Source organism: Anomalospiza imberbis, chromosome 26 (assembly GCF_031753505.1).
Source record: "Anomalospiza imberbis isolate Cuckoo-Finch-1a 21T00152 chromosome 26, ASM3175350v1, whole genome shotgun sequence".
NCBI lineage: Eukaryota > Metazoa > Chordata > Aves > Passeriformes > Viduidae > Anomalospiza > Anomalospiza imberbis.
This window is the reverse complement of record NC_089706.1, coordinates 5,519,108-5,531,945: the sequence shown is the minus strand read 5'-3', so window position 1 is coordinate 5,531,945 and position 12,838 is coordinate 5,519,108. Positions and strand designations below refer to the sequence as shown.

Sequence of the window (12,838 nt, the reverse complement as noted above, 5' to 3'; positions counted from 1 at the left end):
GCCTTCTGATCCTGCAGGTCCCTGAGATCCCTGCTGCTGCCACATGTCACACTGCCAGCAGCACCCATTGCTCCCCGCCCATGGCACAGCCAGCGCTGCGAGATGGCACAGGCAGGGGGAATGTCCCAGGGGCTGGTGGCCTTCAGGGCTCAGTGTCACCTTACCAAACCCTTCAGCCTGTGTGTAGGGCAGCCCCAAGCCCGCATGCCCCTGGTCTCCCCACCATACTGGGCAGAGGAGGCCACATTTCTGCTCCCCTTCCGCCCCTGCGGTTCCCACCGTGGCACATCTGATGGGAGGACACGTGGTGCTTGGGCTTCACCTTGCCTTTGAACCGCGGGAATGCTCCTAATTGGTGCCCCACGGGGATGCTCAGTACTGGAAACCATCCTGTCTCCCGGGCTCTCTTTGTAGTGGGACCTGTGGCTGCTCACAAGAAGAGACAGCATGTCCCTTGAGCATGTCCTGCCCTTACAGGTGTGTTCTACTCGCTCCACTCCCATGGGGACTGCTTTTCATTTGCAAATCCTTCAAAGGCCTTGAAACAGCTACAGGAAGGCTGCAAACAAGGCAAAGGGAGACAGGGAGCTGTGGATAGCCTGAGAGACCTGTCCATCCATGGAAGGGAGGAGACTGGGAGCTGCCCTCCTTCATCACTGCCAGCAAAGCCTGAGCTGGTGCAGCTGGGAACGGTTTTACATGAGCCCTTTTTGGGTCCCTGATGTATCGCTGCAGGACTGGAGGCATCACCTGAGCTTCCCTGAATCCTCCCCCTGCTCTCCATTTTGGCACAGCTCCTGCCTCCACACGGGCTGGAGCCTGGCTCTGTTTCCACTGGGCTGCCACGGGATGCTTGTGCTTGGTCCTGCTGCTCCTCACAAAGACCGTTTCTGATCTCTCTTCTGCTCCTACCAAACTCAAGTCATTCTCCAAGACCCCAGACTCCTCCCAGCCCTGACACTCCTGCCCTATCCCTTCCCACCACTTTTCAGAGCGCTGCTGGGTGATCCCTGTCCTGACTCCGCTCCTGTCCCTGTGGTCCTTGTCCCACCGGCAGGACCCCCGTGCCTGAGCCCCAGCGCAGCCCCTGGGAGGAAGGACCTGGGGAGCAGCGTGTTCCACAGGCACGGAGGCATTTCGGCACCCGGCCGAGTGCCCGGTGTCCCGGGCGGCAGCAGCCACTGCCCTGCCGTGGCACAGGGCGCTCCCCGCGCTGCCCAGGGGGTGCCAGGGGTCCCTCCGCTCCCACCGCAGAGCTGCGAGCGCTGCACTCCCCCTTCCCTGCCCCAGCCTGCCGCTGCTCCCTGACCCAGGCAGGTGTAGAGGGGGAGAGGCATTTGCAGCCCCATCGCTGCCTTTTGGCACCAGAGCCCCATCCAGAATCAAAGAGCTTTTCAAAGCAAACCTTAAACTCCTTTAATCGCCAGCGAGAGCTCCTCCCACACAGATCTAAGGGCCATGAGCTCAGTGTTTTCGTTGCCCCGGGCAGATTTATGAGGTTATTCTTCAAGAAAGGGCGGGAGAGAGGGGAGGCTGTGGCATATTGCTTAGCCTGGGGGGCGGGCAGGGAGCAGGGGGGGAGCGAGGCTTTGCGGTGCAGGGACGTTGCAGAGAGCCGGGCTCCGCCGCGCCTTTCGGGGACGGAGGAGAGGAAAAGAGGGATGGGGCTGGGCGAGCTGGAGCCCAGGGCATGTGGCCGGCGAGCAGCAGCTCCCTCCATCCCCCCGGCCGGGCTCCGGGCCCGGCGCTGCCCGCATCTCGCGGAGGGGACGGCGCTGGGGCATCCCTCAAAGCCCGAGCGGAGCGGCCGCGCTCCTCCAGTCCCGGCCGAGTGTCCTAGGAGCGGTTTACGGAGGGAAGGAGGAGGGAGGAGGCGTGCTGGCAGTCGCACACGGCTGTCCAGCCCAGCACAGCCCCAGCTCTGTCTCACTGGCTCTAAGCACCCCCTGCACCGCCCTCCCTCCGCGCCCCCGTCCGCGCACCTGCTCCGCTCCTGCCAGGAGCAATGCAGCAAGTGCAGCAATGGCTGGGCTGCTGCCTCCCCTGCAGAGTCATCTGGGCACCAGCTGGTGGCTTTGGGACGGGGCAGATCCTGCATCTCCCGTCCTGCATCTCCCCTCGTGCAGGAGTTGAATTCAACGACTCTCGGGGTCCCTTCCAGCTCAGAAGATTCCACCATTCTGTGGTATCTGAAAGCACCCGCACCAAGCGTCAGACATCTGCTCACATCCAGATACCCGTCACCACTTCCCACCTGCCCTGCAAGAGATGCCTCTTTCCTTTGGAACTGAGATCCTGGGGAGGTCTCAGGCGTGGTGGCACTGTAGGCACAGCCTTTGTCACCTGCATTGTCACCGGCAGCATTGCCTGTTGTGGCTGGAAGGACTTGAGGGATGCGCCCCTTGTTCATGGACCAGTTTCCTCCAGAGAGCCCAGCATCCCATTAATCTCAACCGTACCCACACTGGGAAAACAGCAGCCAAGTAAAGTGAACACTGCTGGACCCAAAGTGCTTCTACCTCATGGCATCGAGAGCAGAAAGGGAGCAGAGGCTGTGGCAGAAAAGGGGCCTGGGAGATAAAGCAGCAGGAGGAAATGGGAAGAGATGTCATAAAACTCATTGGAAATTCAGAGACTTCTGAACTTCCTTTCCCTTGGACCTAGAACAAAGAGCCAGCATGTCAATATTTAGTATAGAACAAAAAAAAAAAAACAAAAAAAAAAAAAAAAAAAAAAAAACCAAAACAAAACAAAAAAAAAAAACAAAACCCACAAACAAAAAAAAGCACCCCCCAAAAAAAAAAAAAACAACAAAAAAACCCCCAAAAAAACCAAAACCAACCCAAAAAAGTTCCTGTGTTTTAAAAACAGTAAAATGTTTTGCTTTGATAGTCTTCTTGAAATCCTGCAACGTGACTATTAAATGGCCTATGGGTAAATGTAACACCAGTAGGTGAAAATATGTAAATGGAAACTTTTCTAGAAAGACACCATGAAATGAAAACATTGAAATAATCTCTCCTGATTGAACTTGTTACTACATTTCTACCGTTTACAGTCCCATGAACACTGTCCATTTTCATTAAGCTTTTCCTTTTCAATTAAATGAGATATTGCTTGGAAAACCATCCCAACCAAACATGCTCTTTAGGCAGCTCTAGGACTGACTTCACTATTAAGGCATGCTGAGAGCTCTAGGGTTAGCCTGGAGAAGAGAAGGCTCTGAGACCTTAGAGTCCCTTCTAGTGCCTAAAGGGGCTTAAAGAAAAGAGGGGGAGCAATTTTTACATGGGCAGATAGTGATGGGATAAGGGACAATGGTTTCCCACAGAGAGAGGGCAGATTTAGATTATATGTTCATAAGAAATTCTTCCCTATGAGGATGGTGAGGCCCTGGCAAAGGGTGCCCAGAGAAGCTGTGGCTGCCCCATCCCTGGAAGTGTTTGGGGTCAGGTTGGACAGGGCTTGGTGCAGCCTGGGATGGTGGAAGGTGGAATGAGATGATCTTTGAGGTCCTTTCCAACCCAAACTATTCTGTGACTCTATGATTAATGGTCCTGCAATTCTGGCTTTGCTCTGAGCACTCCCACCCACCCCTTCATTCCCTCTACCCCCTGATCTGGGCTTCCTCACCACTGTTTTGTCTGCTTGCTGTGGAGTTCGGTGTCTTTCCACTGCTCTGCCCTGAGCCTTGAGTCCAGACACACAACCACAAAGCATCTGCAGAATCATGCTCATCATCCTCAACACGGGCATGAAGGCACACTGAGCACTGCTGTGGGCCAAGGGACCAGGGCATTTCAGCCCTTGCCGGGCTGGGAGCTCCACCTTGCCCAAAGGACACAAAAGGTCATTTGGAAACACTTGCTCAGGAGCTGTGCTGTTCCCTTGTTGCTGTTCAGTTTCTCTCACAAGCTGTGCCTAGTCCCAGATTTTCTCCATTTGATTTTTACCTCCTTTGTCCTAGACTGCAAGCCAAGATGTATCCTATTTGTCATCTGTTGGAGGTGGGGCAGTTATCTTCTGTTCATTGGGCTGTTTTCTTTATCTCTTCCACACCCAATCCTCCCTCCCGGGAGACATCTGCTGTCAATGGGCTATTGAATGTCACTGGTGACTGATAAAAGTTGCAGCATCCCATTGTGAGATGCTCCGCCCAGAGGGAGGAGTCAAGCATTCCTACATGGATATAATCTGAGGTTTTGGGACACCAGACTCAGCCTTTCCACAGGATTCCCAGAGGGACAGCTGCCTTTTCCACTGGATCTTCAGAGGAAGACTACACCCTTCTACAGGCTCACTGCTCCCACAGAACCACATCTGCCACTCCAGGAGGACTGCAGCCATTCCAAAGGGTGCCCAGAGAAGCTGTGGCTGCCCCATCCCTGGAAGTGTTTGGGGTCAGGTTGGACAGGGCTTGGTGCAGCCTGGGATGGTGGAAGGTGGAATGAGATGATCTTTGAGGTCCTTTCCAACCCAAACTATTCTGTGACTCTATGATTAATGGCCTTTTCCACTGGATCTTCAGAGGAAGACTACACCCTTCTACAGGCTCACTGCTCCCACAGAACCACATCTGCCACTCCAGGAGGACTGCAGCCATTCCAAATTGGACAGCTACCAACACCCTGACCAACAGGGTGTCAGGTTGTATTCTGACTCTGTCAGTGGTTTTTCTTTTGTATTATTGCATGCATTTTGGGGTCTTTTTCCCTTTTCCTAATAAATTGTATTTCTGACTTGGAGTCTCTCACTGGTTTTGCTTTCAAACCAGAACATCCTTGCAGGCTGGGGAGCACAGGACAGGAATTCCTGTTTCTGGTTAGTGCTCATCTCCCTGCTCCAGAGGGAAACACCAGCCAGAGCCTTGCATTCAGTGCCAGCAGCTCTCCCTGAAATCTTGGGCAGGTCTCGGTTTGGACCAGCCCATTTGAGTATCCCAAAGTGTCATTGTGCAGGAGTGCTGGGAGATGTCCCCCCTTGGGGCACTCATAACAACACAGCAGCAAAAAGCCACTGTCACCCACAGGAGACCCTGAGGCTGTAATTGAGGTGCTGAGCAATTGGAGTTGAATCCAGGTGGCCTGCCCCTAAAATCTTTGAGATGCTGGCAAGCATGCAGAGCACACCTGTGTCCCTGTGGAATGCCTGTATGGAGGCAGCAGATGGACTTTGTAGAGTCCCTTCGAAGGAACTCAAATTCCTGAAAGTGGGAAACCCTTGTTAGCCCTAATATTTTAGGTGTGGGGAAAAAAGTTCCTCAAAGCTGGTAAATAGTGAATATAAACCTGTGAATGCACTGCAGTGTGCAGAGCCCAGCTCTTCAAGTGCCCCTCACTAGTTTTATCTCCCTCACCCACAACCCCAAGCCCATAAACGTTTTCCATTGCTCCTGCTTTGGTTTCCCTTCTCCAAGGCATTCCCAAGGATGAGCCTTTGGACTGTACAGGTGTCCTGGGTTGTAAGATGTGTGTGTATTCCATCCCCACCTGTCAGAGCTGGGGCAGGTATCTGCTGTTCATCGGGACTTTTCTTTATCTCTCCCACAGCCAGTCCTCCCTCCAGGAGATCTCTGCTGGTCATGGCCAGTGAGTGTCCCTGCATGGCTGAGAAAATTCCATCATCCCATGGGGAGAGGCTCCGCCCAGGGGAGGAGCCAAGCATTCCTACCTGGATACAATCTGACCTTGGAACACCACAGCAGCCTTTGCCCACTGCATTCCCAGAGGAGCAGCTTTCTTCTCCACTGCATTCCCAGAGGAAGCCCAGGCCCATCTCCAGCAGCCCTGGAGCTTCAGAGGAAAACTCCACCCTTCTCCAGGATCCCTGCTCCAGCAGAGCCACAGCTGGCACTGCAGGAGGGCTGAGCCACCATGGGATGGGACTGCTGCCACCTCCCTGACCCACAGGCTGCCAGGGCCTGCTCTGACTCTGGCAGTGTTGTTTTGTGTTATTGCATTGTTTATTTTGTTTTTATTTTCTTCCCTAATAAAGAACTGTTTTTCCTATTCCCATATCTTTGCCTGAGAGCCCCTTAATTTCCAAATTATAATAATTCAGAGGGAAGGGTTTTACATTCTCCATTTCAAGGGAGGCTCCTGCCTTTCTTAGCAGACACCTGGCTTTTCAAACCCAAACAGGGCAGGAATGGCACTTCCTATTAGTCTGCCAGGAAAGAGGGTCAAGCAGAGAGCAGCCCCCGTCCCCTGGCCAGTTGTAATAGCATTTGGTAGTCCTGGGCTGCACCATGGCCTGAGAAGTGGATGGGTCTGGGAGTGAGTCTGCACCTTTGTGGTGTGTTTGGATGGTTCCTGGTGCAACAGTGGGGCTCCTGTGGTGACGATGGCATAAAGAAGAAGCTGTAGATGGGCTCTGGCACCGGGCAAGCATTGGGCACAGGATGCTGACTCACTGCTCGGTACAAAATCCCCTGGGGCAGGAGAGCAGCATTGGCCCCAGGAAGGACTTAATTTACACTTTGCATTGGGATTTTGTGCTCTCTGCATTTTTGGCTGCTCCCTCTTTCTCCCTAGGGTGTGTGACTGTCCCAAAGGCACAACAGGGGTCCCTGTCACCCCTGCAGGACACCACAACTCCTTGGAAGCCTTAATCACCCCTTCAGCCCCAATGCCCTCCCCAGAGCTGTCCTGTCTGCCCAGGCTTCTAGAGGGCAGCCACACATCCTGGTGTCCCAGCTCCTGTGCTCCCCATCCTAGGGGGCTGTGGTGGCTGTCCTTACCCCAGTGGGGGCTGCAAGGGGCAGATGTTGCACATGGGAAGAGATTTGGGCTGAGGGGAGCTCCTTCAGCACTGCTGCTGTACTGCTCCAGGCACCAGCTGTGTGCTGAGCCTGCAAACCTGCTGCCTCACCCACCTGCCGTTCTGTGGGTCTTTAGAAAATGCAAATATCAAGAAAAAGGCATATTTCCCTCACTCTGCCCTGTGCTGGACCCAGCACTGTGTGACCTGGGAAGTGTCTTCTCAGCTTCAAAGCATCCCTGTCTCCTGCACATCCCTGCCAGGGGTCTGTGTGACACCTGATTCCAGAGGGCAGCTCAGAGGAGAAGAGTGGGTGAAGCAGGGCCCCAGACTCCCAGTGGGATGCTAAATTCCAGACAGTGTCTCAAAATGTCTCTGCAAGGTGAGAACAGTCCTGAAGGCTCCTGGTCCCATTCTCCTCTAGGGAAAGAGTGTGGGGAATGAGAAGCTTTCTGTCTGGGAAGCCTCACAAGATGCTTGGAGATACCTGGGAGCAGCCAGGACGTGCTGGTTTTCCCTCCCCCAGCTCCTGCTATGGCAGCAGCAGCCTGGCAGCCCCATCAGCTGTGCCCTGCCCCAGGTCTCTGCTGAGGATGGGCACAGAGCAGCAGAACTGCCTGACCCCTCCGTGGGGCTGGGGAGACATGAGACCCTTGGGAAGGGGGGGATGGCTCCTCCAGCTGAGCTTTGAGCCATGGTGCTTCTGCTGTGTGGCACACTCCAGGTTTGTGCCCCTCATCTCTTCCCTGCAGTATCAGCACTCCCTCAGGGCTGTGCTCCCCACTCTGCCCGTGTCCCACAGCAGCAGGTTTGATCAGTCCTCACAAAAAAAGGAACAACAGCCAAAGAGTGTTACTGCTCTCTCTAACTATTGACTGGAAGAGTGTAGAGAAGCTGGAGCCAACATCTCCTAGGAGCCGTGCTGGGGAAGGATGAGAGGTAAGGGGCACAAAAGAAGCCTAGGAATTTGCAATTTGGTATTAGGAAACATGGGATGGTAAAAAATGGGAAAAAGGTGAGGGACTCTTAGAGATACTCCTAAGATTATCCAGTAGGTTTACCTGCTGGACATGATCCTGGCCAGCCTCACAAGATGGACACATTAGAATGTGGATAAGAGACCTCCAGAAGTGTCTTCCAGCCTAGGATATCAGGGCAATCCTTCCACTACCTCCCCATGTATGTGGCTGGGGATAAGGGATGTGCAGGACATGTCACATCCCTCTAGACCTGTGCAAGGTTTTGGGGTGTGTGCTCCCCGGCCAGCTGAAGTCCACATGTGGCCATGGCACTACTGGTGTTGCCTTTCCATCCCAAAGTGTCCTCTGCTGAGACAGACTCTCCATTTCCTTCCTGCACGTGACAGCTGGACAGGCCAGCCCATCCCTGGGAGGGACATGGCAGGCACAACCAACATGGTGTCAAATGGTTTTTTGTGAAAGAGGAGCAGCCTCAGCAAATTGAGAGCGTTTCCTCTCCCCAGCATTGCCACCTGTCTCCCTTGCAGGGGCTGGTAGCCAGATCCATGGGGCTGAGGGGGTCAGGATGCCATCCTGGGGCAGGGGCCTGCCCTGAGCACCTGCACCCAACTGTGGGCATCTTCCTGGTGACAGCCAAGGGACAGCTGGTGATAGAACTGCACCAGCCCCTGTGATTCCCTAGGCAATCTGAGGTGGGGCTGCTCCTCCAGGTCCCATTCAGGGCGTGCAGTGGTGCCAGGGATCCCAGCTAAGACAATATTTTAAGCCCCAAGAAGCTTTCCCTGTTTTCCCATCCTCCTGTGAGCCCCTTTGTGCAGTGGCCTCTCTGCTGCACAGGAATCTTCCCCTATGCAGCTCTGCTCTCCTGCATCCCCAGCTTGCTGCAGTCCTTTCCAGGGAGCTCCCAGCAGCTCCAGCCCGCTCTGCTGCAGCCCCAGATCAGCTCTCTGACACACGAGGAGACAGAGATGTGGTATGTTACACAGGACTGGCACTGGCACCTCAGCTAAAGGGGAAATCTCTCCCCTCTCCTTGACCACAGCTGCAATTTCACCAGCGGTGTCTCCACTGAAAACACCTGGCTTTGGGTGGGATCGGGGTCAAGTTCAGAGAGGGGCAGGAGTGAGCAAGGACAGGATTCTTGCACAGAGACAGGCACGGTGCAGGCGCGGCATTGGCAGGATGGGGCACGGCCACCAGCTCATTAGTGGTGAGGCAGTGTCTAATCAAGGGTGATTACAGGATCCTTTCTTTTGCTCCGGAGGAAGTCCTGCTCTCACACTGCCAGTGACTTACTGAGAACGCAGGGCAGGGAGAAAAGAAGCTGGAAAGTTTTGCGAGCAGCTGCCCACCAGCTCCACGCTCCTGCTGCTATTCCAGGGCTCTCTTCAGCCCTTGTAGCTCTCCAAAGCAATCTTTACATATTTGAATGGGGAGTTCGAGCCTGTATTTCCACGAACAACTTAGATCTCACTCCAATATCCATACTTTCTACAAAATTGATGCTGATTTGCTTTGACAAACCAGCCCTGGCTGCACACTTGTACCTGGGAAGCTGATCTCCCCTAACCTGCTGACAGTAGTGGCAGGAGCAGGGAGAAAACCCAGCTCTCCAGTCCTCCTCCAGTGATTCCCAGCTCGCCCTGACTCTCTACCTCCATCACATCTGTTTGGTCCTCTCGCTGGCAGGGTTTAATGGAGAAGCACCAGACGGGTTGGTTTTCCCCAAAGAGGAAGGGAGGCTTCCTCCAGCACCGCCGGGCCCGCCCCGCGTACGGCGCACCCGGAGGGTCCCCCCGGCCGGGCGAGCCCTGCGCGACCGGGGCTGGGGAGGGGAGGCTCTGCCCGGGCACGGGGACACCGCTGGCACCGGCACCACCGTGTGAGCCCACCGGGAACGGGGCCGCGACAGACACCGGGAACGGGGCCGCGACAGACACGGGGGATATAAACACCGGGAACGGGGCCGGGACAGACACTTGGAACGGGGCCAGTACAGCCCACGGGGAACGGGTCCGGGACAGACGCGGGGAGTGGGGCCGCGGCCAAGGGACCAGCACCAACAGCATCCCGAAGTGCTGGGTGCTCCAGGCTGTCCCGAGGATCCAGTCCCGGTGAAATCCAGGGCTCTGCCAGCAGACGCAACAGTTACCGGCCGCACCCCCACCTCCCCGGGCCGGCAGCACCTCCGAGCATCCAGCCGCTGGGGTCCGTGCACAGGGATCCGTGTCCCAGCGCTCCGTGTCCCTGCTCCAAGCACCGTGGCCAGGGTGAACGCGGCACTGAGCTCCGGGAACACCGAAATGTCCCTGGGCTCATGCGGGCAGCTCTGCAGCTCCCAGCCCAAGGGACAGATCTGTGGGGATGACCTGCAGCGTCTTCTCTGCGGAGTGGCACCAACGGGTGCCCCATCCTGTGATACCTCAGGGTGAAGGGGGTGCCTGCCGGGGCTGCTCCTGTCCCCACAGGAGCAGGCAGTGTTCTGCATTCTCCCACATGGTCCTGTGACTTTTCACTCGTGGGCAGCCGGTTCCAAACCAGCCCCAGGGACAGTTCTGTGCAGTCACACCTCATGCCACAAGTGGTTCCCTCTCCCTGGGAGAATACAGCCTGCATGACACATTTCTCTCACTTTCCGTGGTCTCCAGTGAGCATCGTCCCTTCCTGTCTTATTTCTCTCCCAGCTAACCCAGTACAGCTCTGGCCATCCCGTGGCTGGCACAAGACTGCGCTCCTCAGGCGAGCAGGAGGAGCTGAGAAGCTCTCATCCAGCTGTGGCAGCTTCCACCTGGCTGTGCAAAAGCCCTTCCTGGGCGGGTTTGGGCGCTCTGCTCTGGCAGCTGGCACCTGCGTCTCAGCACAATCCAGGGACGTCGGAAAACCAACCCCAAGGTCTGTACGCCGCTCCCAGGCACGAGTCCGCTCTCAGCAGCGAGCACAGCATGAACATCCCCAGCACCGTCTGGGGCTGCCGGTGCTCCCTGATGGCTGCGGCACACACGGCTTCCCTTGGCACTGCCCTGGCTGCATTCCGAGCTGGGAATGCCACGGTCCTGCCCAGCCTGCCTGCCAAACGGCTGCCTACAAACCCAGGAAGCATCTTCCTCAGGGATAATTTGTGTCCCTGAGAGAGATGTTTCCTCTCTCGGTTAAACCCTGAGATTTTTCCACAGTCGTTTATCAGGATCCTCAGTCATCACCAGTACGATGGCACCGAGACCACCTGTGGGGCCAGTAATGAACGCAGCAGTCTCTGTCAATTAAACCTTCGGGGTATTAACATCAGAAGGGGCATGAAGCATTCAGATAATCAATAGTTCTTAAATAAAATTAATACATAAATAATCACAACACTTACCAACCCCCTAGACCTCTTCCAAGGCTTTAATACTCATTTTAGAAAGGCAGCTCGGACACTGCTGGTGGCCAGCACAACCCAAACCCCGCAAAGCTCTGAGTTATTGCAGCTATTGAAATGCTTGACAGAAGGATCCCAGAGCAGTTTGCGCTAATTGCTGTGTAAAAATACTCCATTATGTGCTCAGACAATCAAAATCGACCCAGCAAGTCAGTTCCCCGGTCCGCTGCAATCACGGAGCAGAGCAGAACATCGCAGTATAAACAGCGCTCGCAGAGGGGCGCGGGAGGAGGGGAGCTTGGCAGGTCCTGCCCAAAGAGCTGCCTTTTTTGATGTTATTTTGCTTGGTTTCTAATTTCCACAGGAAATTTAATTTCGGGAATATGTGGCACCAACTTCCAAGCCGGAGCAAAGCTGCAGCTGTTGGAGGGGTCCGGGAAAAGCATTGCAAAAGAAGCAGCGAGGGCTGTACTTACAGGTAAGCGGTGAGAGGGCTCAGGTTGGCAGGGACCTCCGAGAGCCCCAGCTCGGAGCAATCCACCGAGAGCACGATGCCATCCTGCTCGCAGTGGCACTGGGGCGGGCAGGAGGGCGCAGCACCTGGCTCCACAGGCACCGCCTGGCAGCGGGCAGAGCACGCCAGGAGAATGCCCCAGAAGAGGAGCGCGTCCATCGCCGCCGGCCGGCTGCGGGGCTCGGCGGGGCGCGGCGGAGCGGGGCGGGCGCCGGGCACGCAGCGGGCACGGGATCTCCGGCAGGTCCCAGTGTGCCGAGGATGCGGCCAGGCGAGGGGAGGCATTGCTGAATGATCTTGGTTATTGGGTTTCAAGGGCTGGGCAGGGGCGTGAGACACTCCAATGGGAGGAGTTAAACTTTCTACTCTTTCCCTCTCTCTCTCTCTCTCGCTCTCTCTCGCTCTCTCGCTCACTCTCAGAGCTGGCAGGAATTTCATTCAAAGGGAAGAAAGGGAAAAAAAAAAAAAAAAAAAAAACAAACCAAAAGAAACCTCAACAAATAAAGACCTGTTCATAGCTCCAGGACCCAGGCTTGTTTTGTAACCGTGTTTTTGTGAGATAGCAGGGCAGGGGAAGGCAGAGCTGGCTCCAACAGGGTAGAGGAGTATAAGCAGTGAGGCAGGAGTACCCAACCAGCACTTCAAGGGCTCCAGACTTCGGGACGCTGAAATACAACCTCAGATAAAGGACTCTGTGTCTGTGCTGGCTGCTAAACTCAGCTGTGACTGGAAAGTCAGGGTGCAGCTGGGGAGAAGGGGCTGAGGAGCTCAGGACCAGCTCTCTGCTGGGAGCGACCATGCCCAAGGCTGTCTGTCTGTCTGTCCTGAGCTCCAGCCCTCACTCTCCAGCAGCCCTGTTGCTGTCTCCTTGCAGCAGGCAGGGGCTGGGGGGAGATGCAGGGGATGCAGCAGCAGTGTCACAGCGCTCCGAAGGGGGACACAGTGCTGCTGCTGGTTTTGCCCAGATGTGATCACGTGTGAGCTGAGTTTGCAGGAGCTGCCCAGCACTGATGCCAGGAGTGAGGGGCTGGGTTGCTTCCAGAGCTCTTTCTAACCCTGGCTGAAGTGGCCAAAGTAGAGGAGTAGTCCACTGAGTGGGGGCTCGAAGCCGTGTCATCTGAACCTGTGTCACGGCCTGGCTTAGCAGGGGACACTGCCTGGGCCAGGACCTCACAGTGTCCTGGAACATGTGAGATGTGCAGCAGAACAGGATTCTGTGTCAAGGAG

At 55.6% G+C, this 12,838-nt stretch overlaps 1 protein-coding gene across 2 annotated transcripts in view; it reads right to left on the bottom strand.

Moving 5' to 3' along the window:
- Positions 1 to 11,771, bottom strand: part of LGR6 (leucine rich repeat containing G protein-coupled receptor 6) — a 153,691-nt gene extending 141,920 nt beyond the window's left edge. For both annotated transcript variants that reach the window (XM_068173403.1, XM_068173405.1), the window contains exon 1: positions 11,574 to 11,771. In XM_068173403.1, coding sequence (XP_068029504.1) covers positions 11,574 to 11,770 — 197 coding nt within the window. In that variant the 5' untranslated portion in view covers position 11,771. The remainder of the gene's footprint in view (positions 1 to 11,573) is intronic.
- Positions 11,772 to 12,838: the final 1,067 nt, after the last annotated feature.